Source organism: Salminus brasiliensis, chromosome 20, assembly GCF_030463535.1.
Source record: "Salminus brasiliensis chromosome 20, fSalBra1.hap2, whole genome shotgun sequence".
Classification (NCBI taxonomy): domain Eukaryota; kingdom Metazoa; phylum Chordata; class Actinopteri; order Characiformes; family Bryconidae; genus Salminus; species Salminus brasiliensis.
The window spans coordinates 3584313-3603472 of NC_132897.1; the positions used below are offsets into that span (position 1 = coordinate 3584313).

At 40.1% G+C, this 19160-nt stretch overlaps 1 protein-coding gene across 1 annotated transcript; it reads left to right on the forward strand.

The window, feature by feature from the left end:
* The first annotated feature begins 1705 nt into the window (after positions 1–1705).
* tbx1 (T-box transcription factor 1) lies at positions 1706–18751 on the forward strand. Its single transcript, XM_072664780.1, has 8 exons — positions 1706–1739; positions 5213–5567; positions 10483–10584; positions 12131–12302; positions 13298–13453; positions 14315–14382; positions 15256–15356; positions 17780–18751. Exons 1-8 carry the CDS (start codon positions 1706–1708, stop codon positions 18148–18150), a joined length of 1359 nt encoding a protein of 452 aa, XP_072520881.1. The 3' UTR covers positions 18151–18751.
* The last annotated feature ends 409 nt before the right edge of the window (positions 18752–19160 follow it).

Consider the following 19160-nt stretch of genomic DNA (forward strand, 5'->3'; position numbering starts at 1 on the left):
TCAGAATCAGTGAATCAGTTCTGCTAATCGCGGTTCTCTGCTCGCGCTCTGACAGCGCGTGTCTAAACCCTCTGTCCATTAAAGGCCATCAGATGGTGGAGTGAGAGGATCCAGATAAGGCTCTGTGTGTTAAGCTTTATCCCATTAGAGCCTTCACCCAAACCCTCGGGTGCAAATGACACCCAGCCCGACAAAACATAACTTTTGTTGCCATTCATTAATGATGAAGCCGATAAGCTGATAAGTGGATACTGTAGACTGGCCAGTGAGGGTCAAGTGCAGCTCCGCTTGGGTTTCAGTCGGACTTTTACACTTTATTACTGCTCTTTACAGCCCATTGCTGCGGCTTACTGGGACCAGTTTCAACACGTACGATGTGCGGTACTCAAAACAAACAAACAAACAAACAAAAGCACGTGACTGCTGCAGATGCAGACAAAAGGGGTCGTTGTCGCGTATGACTTACTTTCTTGGTTTCACAAAAAATATCACTTAAATGTCATTTACGTTTGATTTAAAATTAGTATAGTATTATATAAACGCAGTATTATATAAAACGCAAACCCGCCTTAAAACGCAAACCCGTCTTGGCGTTCAATGGAAGTCAATATACGTTTATCTTGTCCAAGTCATTTAACAAAACATTTAAGCATTTCTATTGGTCCATTCTTCAGGGGAAAAAAAACGTAATAATTCACATAACGTCAAAATATGTAGATACGTTTTTTTTTCCAATATCCTATTAATCATTTTTCCGTAATACTGAATTTGTATGACATCTGTAACAATATCATCCCCTGGCCATTAACTGATCAATAAGGCCATAGGTTTTCTGGTGACGTCACACCAACGTTGACCTCCAACTATCGCCATATATTGGCGTTCAGATTATTGATCGTTTTGAGGGTCTTGCGCCACTAAAACTCGCCACGGTGAGCAGAAACACTCATATTTTTTATGTTGTGTATGGGAGGCGTGGAGCTCGAGCTCTCTCTCTCTCTCTCTCTCTCTCTAACTCTCTCTCTCTCGCAGTAGTTTCTCCTTCAGGCACACTGACATCACCCGGGCTGAATGGAGAGAGAGCGACGAGGAGGAGGAGGAGGAGGGGGGTTGTAAGTTGGGAAGCTCGCATTTTAAAAGAAAGAAAATCCCATTTTTCCCCTCTTGGATGAGCGATGGTTTAATGCAGCGGGACACGTCGAGGCACATCTTTTAATTGGAGCATAAAAAGGCAGAGCTGAAGCGCACAATGGCGCGCTGAAGTCGGTGGGAATAAAGTGGTTTTTTTTTTTAGAGGGGGGAGAGAGGGGGGCGCGCGCGTGCGTGCGTGCGTGCACCCACCGTGGAGTTTCACTACACGTCTATAGCCTGAGTACGTCTACGTCTCTACCAAGAGAAGAAGTGAAGGGAAAGTCGAGGTGGAGGGAAAAAAATAGACACGCGCGTTCCTGGTTTTGGGAATTCCTGGTTGGGACTCGCGCTGCTCCTCGCTGGGGTTTTTTTTATTTTTTGTTGTTGTTGTTTTTGGGCTGGAAGAGCAGCGGAGAGGGTCGAACAGGAACAAGGACTATCCTCGGGACAGGGTGGGTGTCCTATGGACGACTGTGGTCCTCTTTCTCCAAAGGCGAACGCTTTCAGGATCTCCTCTCTGATCGCAGCAACAGCTGGAGCTCTGGACAGAAAACAGCAGCAATCTGCGGGGGCCATGCACTACAGCACAGTGACCAGGGAGATGGAAGGTAAGGAGGAAGGAGGGGAGGAGGTGTGTGTGTGTGTGTGTGTGTGTGTGTGTGTGTGTTTTGGGGGGGTTGAGGGGGCTTAGTTTTAGTATTAGTTTTAGTCCTATTATTTGGGATGTTCTGGTGAATAGCGCGGGCCAGCGGACGATTGCATGCCAGCTTTTGCAGCAGGAAAATAAATGCAAATATACATAAAGGAGCTTCTTACACACTGAAATCTCTACAATAATGGATTAATAATGGGTTGAAGATGGAGCCAGGTGTCTTGAAGCGGATGAAATCACTGCGTAAAGCCGAAATCGTTGAGCTAGATGTTTCCCACTCGCGTAGAGCAACGTGAATGAGGAGCTACCGTAGTGTTTAGCGTCTATGCTGCTCCTTTACAGTCATAAAATGAATTTTAATGGACTGGAGAGTTGGACCAGGTCTGTTAGAGCAGTAAAACACGAGGAGAATTGAGAAACGTTGAGCCAGACGTTTTTTTTATAGTGTTTTATAGTCAATGTAAATACAAAGCCACCACACGTTTCAGCGATACACTGTCAGTGTAGACCAGTAAAACGTTTATTAATGGACCAACGAGTTGGTCAAGGTGCGATAGAGCTGGAGAACCACTCACATGGGTACTGCAAGACGTTCTACTCAATCTAAACGAAGAGCTAGCGCACATTTTAGTGTTTACATTGCACCCAAGCACCAACGAAACGATCATTACTAGGTCCATACGCTCAATGACGTGTTCTGTAGCTGATGATCCTCTCAAATAGGCTGAGATTTGAATAGTACAGAAGCTAGACCGTGCAAACTTCAGCTAGACGTCGCCTAGCAGTTCACGGCAAGCACTGTAAAGGTGTATCTACTCCGACCCACCGATACAACACGCATTAGTGGGCTAATAGTGTTGGAGATGGCTGGTAGTTCATGGTAACTACTGTAGAGGTGTATCTAATCATCCGACACCCCAATAAAACACGTATTATTGGATAATCTGTTGGATAAGATGCAACAGAGCTGGAAAACCAGCTGAAATGTGCAGTGAATGACATTATACTTAACGTAAATGAAAAGCTACCACATATTTGAGAGTTTACATTAGGTCTACACACCAGCAAAACGATCAATGTTGGGTTAACAAGTTCAACTACGTTTAAAGCAGGTAGAGATTGTATAATGATGATAATAACAACAATAATTATACCAATACTAACAATAATAAGTGGATAATACAGAAGCTAGCAACCGCTTTAGTGGTCATCTATCTTATATGCTATCAAAATAATAATTACGTAGTATGTTCAGGCAAATAAGTGTGAAATAATACTAATAACAGTAACAAAGAATAATACAAGGTAATCTGAGCTAGTCAGGCAAAGCGGCGTAGAAAGGAAAAGTTACGCCATGCTAATCCTACTCTTAAATAAAACACTACTAAAAAGACTATTAATGAGTTGGGTCAGAGCATGGAAGTCTGATAATGTGCAGAGAAAGGTGCATTTCCAAGTATTTTGAGGATTATGTTTGATTATGTATCCTTTGCGTTTCATAAACAACTGCTGTCAAAAGCAAAAGTAAAAAATGAAATAGTGCGGTTTCCCTTCTACAAAACAACCCAGCTGCCAACCTAGTTAACCGTGTAAAGAGGTGAACAGTGGCCTGTTTCGGAAAATCGGGTGTACTAGAGCAGATAAAACGCTAGCACTAATACTACTTGTAGTGTGGAAGGCTACTCCGGGAGTAGCACCGGGACACCCTGAGCTAGACGCTTCCTAGACCAGTGGCAATCCAGACGAAAATGCCTCCACGAAAAGTTCTACGCATTTGAGTGTTTTCCTTGCCCGATTACATCTATTTAACCTCACGAGGGGCTTATGGATTAGCTGGTGGATTAAATCGAGAATATCAGACTAGGAAAGCACGTGCAGTGTAGCACAGCTCTAGCCGTAGTAGACGTTTCCTGACGGGAACGAAAATGAAGAAGCGCCGCAAAAGCAAAGCATGCGAAGCATGCGTTCTGAAGACAGTAACCTGTTAGGGAACCGGTTACAGCTCGAGACAAATGACGTTGCAAAAAAAGAAAACGGTCATAATATGTTCTTGTGTTGCGTAAAAGTCCAAGTTTGAAGCTGCAGAGTTGAGAAATGCAGAAAATAGTGCCCAATGCAACCAGAACGGGTTACTTGGAGCCATAGCATGGAAGAAGAATCACTTTGCAAAGGCTGAGCCATTTCTGTAAATAGCATTTGCACGTGTGGGGAACGTTTTTCGAGAAGGTCAACATGATGTAAAAGGTCCCAGAGCAATGCAAAGCAATGGGGTGTTGTTATATTGTGTTAAAAAGCAAGTGTGAAGCTGCAGGGCTGAGAAATGCAGAAGATAATAGTCTTCAACCATGAGGTTGAAGCGCAATGCAAAGTTGTTCCAAAGCTGTAACCCATTTAGGAGCCGATATTTTTGTAAGTGTATGTAGAGAAATTAAATAAGTAAACAGATTTGCTCGGAGATGATTAAAGGTTGTAAATTAAATAAGCGAAAAATTGCAGTGTGTTGCAAAAGAAAGTCTAAAGTTCTTTTGTTTTTTCTCGAGAAAAAAAAGAAGGAAAAACTGCGTTTGTTTGTTTACAGGATAAAAAAAAAAAAGTTTCCTCTTCTGTGTTGTTTCCTCTGTATTGTTGTTGCCCCCTCCCTCCCCACCCCAAAACCCCCCCGCCTATTCCAACACTCACATTATATAGTGGTCTGCAATGCTCAGTACCTGCAGCTCCTTATCTAAATAGAAATAAGAACCGGGGTTTCTGCAGAGGGGGTGGTGGTGGTGGTGGTGGAGAAGGGGGGTGGTAGAGATAAGAGAGAGAGAGAGAAAGACAGAGAGACAGAGACACAAAGAGAGAGAGAGAGGGAAGAGCATTTGCCATTAGCAGAGAGTGTGAGAGAGAGAAAGAGAGAGAGCAGCGCAGCACGCGCGAGCAGCTTTCAGCACTCAAACCTGCAGGACTTTCCGCTCGCGCTTTCGTTTCTGCGCCTAGTCGAGCCGAAGGAGGGAGCTGCACTACCGCTACTGTTACTACTACTGCTGCTGCTGCTGCCCGGAGCCTGAGCGCAGAGTGGGGAGAAGGGTGCATGCACGCGCCATTCCCCTGTATTTGGAAGAATATTTGGCGTTAAAGCGGACAGCGCGACGCAGTGGTTTTTGCGGCACGGGTTTTTGTTTTGTAGGTTTTGGAAAATCGCGGAAAACGACACAGAAACGCGAATTACAAATAAGAAAACTGCACCAAAGAGATTCCTTAATCAAAACATACACAGGGAGGCAGAACAGCTGGCGCACAAACAGCAAGAAAGGCGCAAAACCTTTGCAAACTACAGACACGGGCAAAAAACAGCGAACCTCCAGTAAAATCCTATTTTTTTTGGAATGATTTCAGCAATCTCCAGCCCGTGGCTGACGCAGCTCTCCCATTTTTGCGATGTTGCAGCCTTCACCACCAGCAGCCTGAACAGCCTCAGCGCCCCCGGGGGAGGCTACCACCTCTCCCCGTCCCCCGGAGACCCTTACGGCCAACATGAGACCCACTTCGAACCCTGTCCCGCCGCCCAGCACTCCTACCCTTACCCAGGCTCCAACCCAGGGCAGGCTGCTCCGCAAGGAGACGCCGGGACGCCTAACTGCCCTTCATCCTCCGCATCGTCGTCCTCCAGCTCAACGCCCAACAAATCTATGGTGAAGAAGAACCCAAAGGTGGCCAACATCAGCGTCCAGCTGGAGATGAAGGCGCTCTGGGACGAGTTTAACCAGTTGGGGACAGAGATGATCGTCACCAAGGCTGGGAGGTGAGTGCTCTGTAGGACTGGTGGGTTTAAAGGAGTCTGGTGGTCTTAAAATGCTAAATAGAACTTTTCTTCACTCTAAAAAGAAATTTTTAGAATTTCAACATGCGGTGTTCTTTTAGACACATTAAACAATGAACGTGCCAGCTTTTCTTGTTTTGGTAAATAAATACTGATTGTGAGAAATACTGACGACAGATCTATTTCATTTAAGATAAAAGTAGAAAAAGAGAAAGAACATAGAGTTTCATAACATATGTATGTGTTAAATTATCAGGAATTACCACAAAATGTGTTAAATATTACGGACAAAAAAAAGACTTTATAAATATTGAGTTTATATTTGCCCGTCTAATATATATGTATGTATCACTTTGCTTTAACTTGTTTATAGCCTATGATGTATTTAGTGTTGTTAATCTTTTGAATTAACACTCATTTATAAATGAAATGCTGCATTTACTCGTCGATATATTAAAATGTCGCGATAATATGGTTCATTTACAGTATGTATTTATATATTGGTCAGTGTAAAAAAAATATCTGCAGTGTTTCTATTGGTTATAATGAAATTTGGACGCAGTATTAAAAAAAAACACCAGATTTACATTGTTAAAAAAATGTACATGCAAGTTTTTACTTGGATTGTAGCTAATTGCATGTTGCACGTAGACTATCTATAAAGAGACTATAGCGAGCTTTATATTTGCGTTATTTCACGCTTTTGCGTTAAGACTATATTTGAGATACACTGATCGGTGTATTTGAACTCATAACGGATTCGACTTAAAATAAAACTTAATATCAAAACAACGCTTCTTGTCGCGCGCACGCTGTATAATATTAACTTCATACGTTCTTTGAGTTTGTCTGAACAAAAAGATAAAATAATGTTCATTTTCAAGAAAGGACGTTTTATTATTGAATGTAAGGAACTATTTCAAATTTCAAATACTACCTTGAATAAAAGTATTTTAAAAAAATGTAATCAAAACGCGTAACTGCGTAGCTTAATGTTATAGATTATGCAATGTTATAGATTGTGCAATGTTATAGATGTTATAGATTTATGCAAACTATTTTCAATCAAAATGTCATGACTTTAAATCAATTCAAATTTAAGTTCTATGGGGTTTTTTTGTTTGTTTTGTTTTTTGTTTTTTTGTTTTTTTGATCATACTAAACGGATTTGCAAATGACAGGAACAGGGTTTTACATAATCAAAAGGTAGCAATGGCAGCATAGGCGGTTTTGTTCATATTGATCAACCAATACAGGCCAAAGTCAGACATAAGTCAGACACTGTAACACAACATTTCAAAAATAATCCTTTCTAAGATCTGGAAACTCAGGAATCGCAGAATGTTTTGCCGTGTTTATTTGACTTCAGTGCTCTGACCTGAGCATTTCTGAATATTCAGCCCTACTTTGCCAACAGAGCACCAGCTGTGAAAATGCATGAGCTCCTGTAATGGAGTGCCAACAGTGTGTATTTACCCTGAGATAAGAGAGGATAAGCTGATTCAGATACTGCCAGCCCATTGTAGCGCTGCTTGGTGAGAGCTGGAGAAGACTTAAGCAATCACAAATAACTAAAAACAAGAGCAGTGCTTTCCTGTGCTTGGCTCGAAACATTCTTCAGAAGGTTCTTTAAAAAAACACCACCCTGTTAAAGAAATGGGCATTACAACAGGACTGCAGTTTCAGCCTTCTAAAAACAGTGAGATCAATATTTATAAAGGATGTCTTACACTTTTGGTAGAGGTTCCTCTGAAGGGTTCTTGGCTTGAAGACATGGCTCTAACTTTTCATTGGTATAGAAGGCATTGCTGGACATGTTCTCTTTATGGGATCTAAAAAAAAATGTCCAGATTGGATTTCTAAGGTTTAAAAAGGTTCTTCACCCTCATCCATTAAATTCGGTTCTATGAAAATGATTCACTGAAAGATTCATATGTAAATGTAGTGAAGAATAACAGGGTGCTTCTGAAGGAATGCAGTTACTATTCTTATTCGATTTCTATTTATTTTGCATTAAGCAGACCCCAGCCATCCATGAAAGCCTATTTTTGTGGTTATTTTATTCCCCCTGGCTGTATGAGTAAAATTAGCTGTGTGTTTCTTACACTGTGGTAAGTCGAGGTTGTGTTATCACAAACAGGATGTGACCAAATGTCTCAGATAATTCTTCTTAGTAATCTTCTTAATACGTCTTAACTCCTTCCAAAACATACAAAACATCTGCAAGTTCCTACTCTGTATTTCTCAAATGAAAAGCTTAACAATAAGGTTCTAATGAATGCGACTGAAAACGCAACAGCAGTGTACATTCTTTTTTGGCACACCATAGTGCATTGCTATCCACATAAGGTCTGCAGATGGTCAGCTACGGGCCTTGCATGGGTTCAAAAGCTCGCTTGATTGTTTAGTAATGTGCTAAATGCCCAGTAACGACCAGATAATACCCCTTCATGCTTTAGGATTTCATACTACAAATATTACACATATTTTGTACAAATATCAGCTATCATTAATAGTTCTGAATGTTTATTAATAATAAATAAGAGGTTCTACCGCAATAGCCCATACTCACTAGACAACAGATATCCATAACAGGGGTCAGTCAGAATGTGCTGCTTCTTTTATCCTTGGACCTTCACCTCTAAAGACCTAAAATGACAAGAGCAGATCCATAGAAGAACCACTTTGGGATTCCTAAAGATGTTTTCCATTGATGGTTCCTCAAAGAACCATGTTTGCAAAGTACACTGTTAAAAGTGTATGGTCCTTGATGAACATTTAGGGGTTCTTCAATTCTAGACCGTGGAGGAACGATGGCTCTTAGGATGCTTTGAGGAACCTTGAAGGAACTTTTTCTTTCAAAAACCTTGTTCTAAGGTTCCTCAAAGTACCTTAAGTGGTTCCTCCACAGTTCTAAATGGAATTAAATGATTTTAACAGTGTTCCTCAGTAAATTAAGGTTTCCGCCAGAGCCATGAATCCAAACCAAGACATATCTAAAGACCTTTATTTTGACTATTGAGCACAGAAATGACATTTTAATATTAAATAAGCTTTTCACAACCCATTGGTATCCAGCAATGTTTAGGATAATTAGGGAAATGCATGCTGTGGAACATGTCCTGGTGGATCCTGGAGTGATGTTCTAGTCTAGATGATCATCTAACAGTGCTTATTTTAATTTTATTACATGTAATTTTCAAAACTGTAAACTCAGCACGGCCCTGCGACCCAAAGTGCGCCAGAGAAAGTCGTAAAAAATCAGCCCAGATGTTTTTAAAAAAGCGCTCGAGCAAGCTCAGAGTACATGCAGACCCCTGCAAACTGAAAATCTCAGATCATCAGACCACCGTGAGCTGAAGCAGCAGCGCGTGTATCGATCCTGGCTGGGCGATCATTGGTTTGCTTATTGGCTTTGCATAGATAAACCCACACTTTCCGCGTGCTGAGTGTGAGGGAACAGTGCCGGGAGAGGGAGAGTGGGGTTTTACTGAGCTGCAGAGGGATTAGTTTCCCATGCTTGTCCTGCAGGGTAATCTGTCATTCCAGAGACTCCACCAAAAGCACATCCGAGAGAAAGCACTTTCAGAGCTGCTTTAGCTTCACCAACCCACAACTGCCCCTCTCTCACACACGCACGCACTCACTTACTCACGGCCTTCGGGATCACTTTCGCTGGCCAGCAGCACAAACACAAACTGCTTCACTTCGCTTTGCAGCTGAATTATTTACAGACTATGGGGCACGAGTCGTTTAATTGCGTCGGCGTGTGCGCGATCGCGAGCGAATTGCATATATAGGCTTTTCTATAGGCTATTTAAATAATATTTTTTTTCCTACAATATAATTCAAATGCCTTTACATTTTTGATATTTACTCCAGTACAAATTTCAATACATTGCTGGTAGTTTATTAACTCATTCGTGTCAAACCAATGTATTCTATACGATGAAGAAAATTGCCTCTAGTTTCTCACGTATTTTTCAAAATACACTGGACCGAATTCTTTGGGTGTATTTAGAATATTTCTGTATTTTTAGTAAATTTAGTACATCATATTAGATGAATTTATATAAGTTCCGTTTATACTAAACTAGTAGCATCGCTTATCTCCCCCGATGCTTTGAGTATAAACGATTTATTATGTTTAATATGTAGCTAAAATAATCGCATCCCTAAAGAATGAAATGTACTACGTATGTAATATATACATTCTTTAGGGATAATTTACAGTATTTATTTGGATTCCTCTCATCTGCATTGATTTTGATTCAGACGCCAACTTATTAGAAAATAAACGCAAGAACGCTTTCAGCACGCGCACAATTTATTTTATTACAATGTAATTTTACCTAATATACAAAGGTCCTACGCCAAATATACATTTGTCGATTAACAATAAATCTATTTAGTACACCCTTTAATATAAAATTATTTGGAGCAATGCGTTCTTTTCAAACCACTGGTGAATAGCAACTTTTCAGTGTGATAAAACGTAAACGTTTTAAAAACAAACGCAGTAAGAATGTGATTATACACACTGTAAAAAAATGGGAATGCCAGTTCAAACTAAAGAATAACTGGTAACAAGCAGTTTAACTGGTTTCATTTAACTCTAATAAATAATACGATTTAATAAACGCAAAATAAAAACCGATACGACAGACGATCAAGAGTGATATTTTATCAGTCTAAAACTATCAGTCAAAACTATGACTCTATTCCAATTCCTATATACCTATATGTTATCGTGGATATATAAGCCACATCTATAGACCTATTTTATGATGGAGTATATAAATTGTACCTACAATAATCAGCCGTGTCCCTATTGTTCTATTAAAAACTGAACTGTGTTCATGTGAAGTTTTAACGCTGCTTTCTTTGACTTTTCTAGACGAATGTTTCCTACTTTCCAAGTCAAAATATTTGGAATGGACCCGATGGCAGACTACATGCTTCTAATGGATTTCCAACCGGTGGACGATAAACGCTACAGGTAAGATAGTCCTCAGTCTACAAAAAACAGGACTATCTCGTAATAACTGACCTGCAAAGACACTGGTATCTCTAACATGCCAAAAATAGGTGTAGCAAAAGCAACAAAAAAAAAATAACGGGAAAAAAATTCTGCCTATTTGACAATATATATTGATATAGACTGGACGGGGTTATTATATGTTTGCCCCAATGAAAAATTATCATCATTATGTATTGTATAATAACAGCAAAATAAAATAAAAGAATTTTATTCTTAACACTCAAGTATGAACATTACATAATCATAAATCTGATAGTGCCCCCCCCCCCCCCCACCACCACCACCAAGGCTGTAGTTTATATATATATATATATAGATATAGTATATGTAAACGTGTCGTCTTTTGACTGTACTGAACTTCAAATAGTAGCCATATTTAACAGAATGTAAGTCTAAAAGATAATTGCTGATGACCCGTTAGAAGCTCGGTGAGGTCTACAGATCAAGCCTGGCCTCTATCATGTTATGACCTGCAATGGCCTTTATCTTCATCGTTGCCAGATTCGTTCCCCTCCAATTTAACACAGTGCTTTTAATACGTTTAGAACTTAAGAAACTTGATTTGGATACGATTTGTACCAAAATATATATCAATATACAACAGTTTCAGTTTCAGTTGTATGTTAGTTGTTGCATTTAGCTCAAAATTCCTTTTCTTCATCCTGTTTTCATGCAGTTAAGCATATCTTTAACTTCAGAGCTGTAGCGTTTGATTGTAAATCAAAACGATCCAAAACGATAAGAACAGCCTCTAAAAGCCTGCGCTGATGGATGAACTGCAGAAGTTTTAAATGGATCTGTAAGAATTGGGCTGAGTTTTGCAGCTGCTACAGACAGATAGATTAGATATATACAATGGATATATAAGGTTTTTGCGCGACAGCGATGATGTACGGCGTGTATGTTATAATTAACTGTTGTATATATGTGTATATATATATATATATATATATATAGTAAACATGCATACAGATGCAAATATATATGAATATGTATAAAATATGAGTGCAGAATATTTTCTAATATTTATAATAATTTTTTTTTTTTTTACTTCACCTTGAGTTCACTGGATAAACAAGGCTTTCACTGCTTTTCTCTGCTGGCGCTATGAGCTACTCTGCTTGTCACTTAAATTAGAAGGTTGGCTAAAAAGGGATTTGATTTAATTCCTTCATTACAAGCTTCTGCTGCTAATAGAGCTGTAAACACACCGAGCTCCACACTGGGGAAACTACCGGCGCTGTTTCGGCTGTAATAAAGTCCTCAAGCTGATTAAGCTGATTTACTGAAACTGCATGGCCAGAGAAATCAACACAAACCCAGATAATGGACCGAGCCGAACCGCGCAGAGGAACGCAGTGGATCGCAGCTGCTTTTCTAGAATTAGATCTAAACCACAAACCTGCACTTCGGATCAGTTATAACTGTATGTGCTCTCTCTCTCTCTCTCTCTCTCTCTCTCTCTCTCTCTCTCTCTCTTTCGCTCGCTCTCTCCTGGGTGAAGGTATGCCTTCCACAGCTCCTCGTGGCTCGTTGCCGGTAAGGCAGACCCCGCCACGCCGGGCAGAGTGCACTACCACCCGGACTCCCCCGCCAAGGGGGCGCAGTGGATGAAACAGATCGTGTCCTTCGACAAACTCAAACTGACCAACAACCTGCTGGACGACAATGGCCACGTGAGTAAAGGCCCTCTATACACTCAATTGTTGACTTTGTGAAAATGCGTTGTTTTTGTAAACCTAGATTATTTACATACCTTAATATTCAGCCAATTGCCATTCACTGTGAAGTACACCTCTTCTTAAAGGCACATGCTGTTTAATTCTAAGGGATAAAGAGAGTTTGGAACATGGTCATACAAAATACCCCTTTACCACGTCATTTTAGACCCTGGTATCTACAACAGTAAAAAATATTCCCTCAAACCTGTAAATATACAGTACAGAGGTTTTAGGCACCTAAGCACATTAGTCTAAGTCGTATCTCTCAGCACCAAGAACGTTTCTACTGCAGAAGCTCCAGATCTCATCAGATCAGATGAAGCAGGTGAACATGAATCCAGTAAAGAGGAGAAACAAGAGCTTCTCATTCTGAAGAAAGAAAGTAGTGAGATCTTGTCACTGAGCTAGTCTGAAGAACAGAGCTCGGTTCCTCCAGGGTTCTCCTGGACGCCCCCAGTCCAGCCAGCACAGCGTGGAGGATGTGTTCAATCAACTCCATCAGCAGCAGCAGCAGCTCACCTGATTTACCATCATTAAGCCCTGATTTACCACCAAACCAGGTGTTGATCTGAGGAGAACTCTAAATAATACTAGACTCCATGAGAGAGGAGAACTTTGGAGATGTTCTACTGATGAGCACAGTGATGGAGAACCTCCACCACCACTTTCTGTAGGAGTGTTATTATTAGTGTTTATTCTAATATTTAAATAAATAAATTGAATAATAGGGGTTTTTTAATACATATTGTACGAATTAAAAGTATACACTAATATATATTTTTTATTACATTCGCTTACATATTAATAAACAAATAACCGTTATAAAAATATCCCCAGGGGTACTAGTATTATTATTATTATTATTATTATTATTATTATTATTAATAAGCTTGTGATAATGGATTTTTGGCTCTACTCTAAAGTAAATATTCTTCACTTTCTCCCTGCAGATCATCCTGAACTCCATGCATAGATACCAACCCCGCTTCCACGTGGTCTACGTGGACCCCCGGAAGGACAGTGAGAAGTACGCGGAGGAGAATTATAAGACCTTTGTGTTCGAGGAGACCCGGTTCACAGCTGTCACAGCCTACCAGAACCACAGAGTAAGAGCTCCACAACGCCTTATAACACATGCACGAGCGCTGCGGGTTCTAGGGTTCATCAGGAAGAGAGATGGCAATAAGAACTGCGGGTTCTAGACTCGTTTAAACAGACACGGATTAATAATTAAGCAAAAATAAAAATGCACCCTGATTGGCTCGTGTTCGTGTTTAGAGAAAATTAAAACAGAAATGTAAATAAAGTTAAAAAATAAATAAAACTGGAAAGAAATGAATCGGATTAGATCGCTCGTGTTTATCTGTGCAGTTTTGCTGCTTCTCTTTTCCTCCCTGTCCTTATCAGTTTGACCTCGTGCTCTCCAAACTCTTAGCGCGCGCCGCTTTTCAAAGTCACGAGGCGCTTCCAATGAATAATAGTAGCAGTGATAATAATAATAATAATAATAATAATAATTATTATTAGTACTACTATTACTACTAATACAAATAATATGAATAACTATATTAAACAATAATATAAATAATAATTAATATGATAAAAAATGATCATTATTACAACAAGATTAATCCTTTGAAATATTAAAGAAAAATAAACGTTTATTAAAATGAACTATGAACTATTTTTATTTCTATTAATGTCGTTACTGTAACTACAAAATACACATTGAGTTATTTAAATAATAACGTTCAGAAATCTAATCCTCCTCGCGCTCCTTATTGATACTCTTATTGCTGATTAATAATAAGCAGATAAATAAACAGCTAGAAATATCTAAACACGGTTTTAATAAGGACTTTTTAAGACTGTGGTTCGACGAGCAGAATAATAATAATAATAATAATAATAATAATAATAATAATAATAATGGCTGTAGTGTAATCTGTACTTTCCTCTTTTCTTAGATAACTCAGCTGAAAATCGCCAGTAATCCGTTCGCCAAGGGCTTCAGAGACTGTGATCCAGAGGACTGGTGAGTACACACGCGCGCACAATTAAATACCATATAAACACACACATATATATATAATATAATATAATATATACATTCAGACAAACCGGTCACATATACAGTCCTACGAAAATGTTTTGGCACCCCTAATCATATGACACGTGCTGGTGTAAATGAGTGAGTAAATGCTCAACAGTGTTTTATAGACATTTTACATTGCTTTTAGTTACTGAATTTAATTTGTGAAGCAAATCTGAGCATTACTCAGTAATTACTATGAATTATTCCTTTTTTATTTTTACTATGAATAATTCTGAATCCACTATAAACTATTCAGAATCCACTGTTAATTGTTTAATATCCAAGTCAAGTCAAGTCAAGTGGGTTTTATTGTTATTTTAACTACATACAGAGTAAACAGTGAAACGAAACAATACAGTATATCCACTATAAAGTATTAATATAGTATTCACTATAGACTATTACATTTACATTTATGGCATTTAGCTGACGCTCTTATCCAGAGGACTTATAAGGTTGCTCCTATTACAGAATTGGGCCAATGTAGTGTTAGAAGTCTGGCCCATAGACTCGTATTGGTGTAGCGCAGCATAGTCACCCAGACCGGGAATCGAACCCCAGTCTCCCACAAGGTGTGATAGCTCAGTGGCAGGTAGTGGTGTTACCTGTTGCGCCACACCAACCACACTATCACTGTTTACTATCCAGTATAACCTATTTATTCTTTAGTATCTACTAAGAACTATTCAGCATCTACTAACAGAAGCTGACCCATCAATTCTGTAGTTATGCAAAGTGAGGAACTGGCCTGTGCACCCTTGGTGTTTGTGTGTTTTGGCTCTAACTCGAACTCGTGCTGCTTGTTGATTTCAGGCCGAGGAATCACAGGCCCGGCTCGTTGCCCATCATCAGCGCTTTCGCTCGCACAAGGAACCCAATGTCTTCCCCCCCGCAGCAGAACGGCACTGAGAAAGGTATGTGCCCTCATTCTCCAGCTGATAATCATCTGCTCAACTCGGCTTACAATTCAGGGGCTCAGAAAATGAGCTTTAAAATAGTCCCTAATAATAACGTTCTGCAAGAGTCCAGGGTTTGCTCAGCCCTTGTTCCCTAACGGTCTACAGTCAAACACCCCCCAAAGCCCCCCAAACCAGTCATATATAAACTCGTCTAAAGTTCATGAGCCCGAGCCGTGCACAGGTGGCTTCAACCAAGTCACATCTGCTAGAGCTTCCACTGCTCTGACTGTTTAATTACTGGCATGTATGCATGTAATAAACCTTCAGAAATCGTTACTGTGACTTGGCATCAGGAGGAGACCACATGGCCTGCTGATGACATTTAATCAGCCTAAAGCCACACTGGAGTAAAAGTATTATTACTGCAAAGGAATGATTCAAGGAGAAGTCACAGCAGCACCCAAAATCAGTATCGGGTCAGTAACTTACAGAACTGTGGTGGAGTTTATTAGTTCATCCAGCATCGATCAGCACAACAGCCTCAGCCTGCTGGTCTGTATTCGTCTCGTTTCTGGATTCCTCTGGTCTAATAGAAAGTGGAAAAGCTCCAAAGTGAGAACAGCAGCACAGCAGTCTAGAACAGAGTGACATGAAACACAAGACACTGGACTGAAGTGGGTTAAAAAGTCTGAGAACACAAAATTCGGAACTTCTATTCATACAAACCTGGAAACAAACAACAAAAAGTTTCAGAATTTAGAAAAATACAATATAATAATATATATAATATATATATAATAATAATTTTCTAACCGTAAATAAGTGAGCAAATACTCAACAGTATTTTCAGATATTTGTAATTCCTGTTTATTAAACCATAGTTTCAGAATTTAGACAAATAATTTATTAAGGAATGATTTTATTAAGTAAAACATAAAATAAATAAATAAATAAATAAATAAACAAACAATTTTGCATGATTTGCTTATAAAATATAGAACAAAATGAGCAGATTAAGGGTGACGAGAAAGAAGGAAAACAAAAGAAAAAAGTAAGAAAGTTAAAGTAAGAAAAAAATAAAAGAAAAAAATAAAGGAAAGTAAAAAGAAAAAGGAAAATAAGGAAAAAAGCAAGGGAAGGAAGAATAAAGGAGAAAAAATATTTAAAAAAAGAAAGTTGGGATAAAAAGGAAGGAAAGAAAATAGAAAGAAAGAAAACAATTAAAAATAATAAAAATTAAAAAGGAAAAAAAATACAAATTAAATTTTTCATTAAAACAGCAAAGAGAGAGAAACATCATCAAATGCTGGAAAATTCTATTATTTTTAATATTCCACAAATTTTAAATCTATTTTTTTTTGCTGGTAATATATATATATATATATATATATATATATATATATATATATATATATATAATAACTTTATATTACAATTGAATAAAATACAAAATAAAAGTCCCCAGACGTTTGGACTAGTGTTTGTGTATTTAAATATAAATAATATATATAAATATAATATAATTATATATATACACACAGTTAAGTGACTCAGTTCCTCAGTTGAAAAGCACAAGCCCGTCCAAACTGTACTGAAGTAAACAGAGCTGAGCGCGACGTTTGTGAAAAATACCTTCCTAGAGGCCAAACACTTCCATTTCCAGCTGAGGAGCCTGCAGATTGCAGAGGTTTAAACAGCTGCATGCCTGGAGGACATGCACCACGCTTTTTCTCACACAGACACACACACACACACCACAACATCGCCTCTGCCATTTTTTCCTCATGTACTCATAACTCTGCGTATAACGATTTCCTGAGCGAATCAGGCTGTTTGGCAGACGAGGCCTATAACTCACGCTGCCAATCACTCGCAGGACACTTCGGTCCAATCAGCGAAGCAAATTACACTAAAACAGCTCCAGCGAAGGAACTGGAGCCTCGAGAGTCACGCTGTGATTGTTTTGGAGGCCTTGCTTCAACTGCTCATGTGCATCTGCTCATTTCAGAGAGCTTTACTGTGCAAATGCTTAAAGCACCTGTGAAGATCAGAGTGTTCGAATAAACACTACTAATAACACTCCTACTAAAAGTGGTGGTGGTTCTCTATCACTGTGTTCATCAGTAGAACATCTCCAAAGTTCTCCTCTCTCATGGAGTCTAGTATTATTTAGAGTTCTCCTCAGATCAACACCTGGTTTGGTGGTAAATCAGGGCTTAATGATGGTAAATCAGGTGAGCTGCTGCTGCTGCTGCTGCTGATGATGATGATGGAGTTGAACACAGCCTCCACGCTCTGCTGGCTGGACTGGGGGGCGTCCAGGAGGCTGAGACACTCCTTATATATAGAGGAACGCTATTGGCTGAATATGGAAATCTGCATGTCGTCTGCTATCCTAACAGTACTGTCATAATAACCCCGTCCTCTTCTGTCCACAGAGGACAGCCGGCGAGACTACGACCGGGACCCCAGCGGGACGCCTATCCACGCTGACCCCGCTCACCAGCTGATGTCACGCGTCCTCAGCCCTGCCCTTCCCGTCCCCGGCGGCCTTCACGCCGTCCCGCTCACGGCAGGACCCAGGAGCCCTCCCCACGAACTGCACCCGCAACCACCGGACACCCTGCACCACCACCCCTACAAATACCCCACCACCTACGAACACTACCTGGGCGCCAAAACCCGGCCGTCGCCATACCCTTTACCAAGCATCAGGGGTCACGGTTATCACCCCCACATGAACCCGGCCACGGCGAACATGTACTCGGCCACCAGCGGGCCGGCCAATTACGACTACGGGCCTAGATAATGACTGAAATGTGGGTTTGTGGCAGAAAGCAGCGCCGAGGGACGAAACGCAAACGTCTGGCAGGCCTCGCTTCACCCGGGGCGCCGCCGTGGGGGGAAGAAAATGAACTGCCATATTTATTAAATGGAGAAAAAAAAAAAAAGTACTTACGTGACCCTCTGGACTGGACTCTGGCTCCTTGAGAACTGTCACTGTATCTGACCTGCAGCCGAGGAGCTGGCGACCACAGTATAAAGGCCAGCACAATCAGAAGGGGATGGACAGCCCTTCCTCACACAAGCAGTGCATTTGTTGCCGACTGGAACTGATTTGTTTTTTGTGTTGGATGCACTTTTTTTTTTTTTGCTTTTAAAAAGCCATAAGTTATATTATATTCTTGAGCCCATCAAGCTTCTAGGTAGAACGGGCATTTGCATGTTGCGCTGATCCGAAGGTGCTGAAATGCCTTGAAATGTTACTTTTTTTTGGTGTTTTTTTTTTTGTCCTGATTACGAACTGTCTGTGCGTTGTTGGAAAACGCTAGGCCATCCTCAGCAACTCCGAGAAGCTTGTACCATGGCACTGACTTACAGCAATTCAAAATAAATATGGACACAATGACCTAGCCGAACCTGTAAAATAAGCATTAAATATTTTACTTTCAACATCATTTTCCATTACCTTCTTCAGTCCCTGTCAGAGTTTCCCCAAGAGCTTTATCTAATTACACCCTTGAACTGGGAGGGGAGGGAGTGGGGGGTGGGGGGGCTCCTACACTGGGAGTCTCTGTGTGTGTGTGTGTGTGTGTATCCAAACGTGATTAATACATGTTTGATTTGGAAAGGAAGCAACGAAACTTGAACAAAAATCATGATTACATTCTTGTTAGTCTGGGACTGTTGTGCTCAGCCCAAATGCAGAAAATTATACTCGGCCTGTTCAACAAAAACACCTAGGGGTGGGCGATATGGCAAAATGCATTACAGCGGAGAGCGCTAATGCTAAGACAGACTTGTAGGACATGAGTAAGA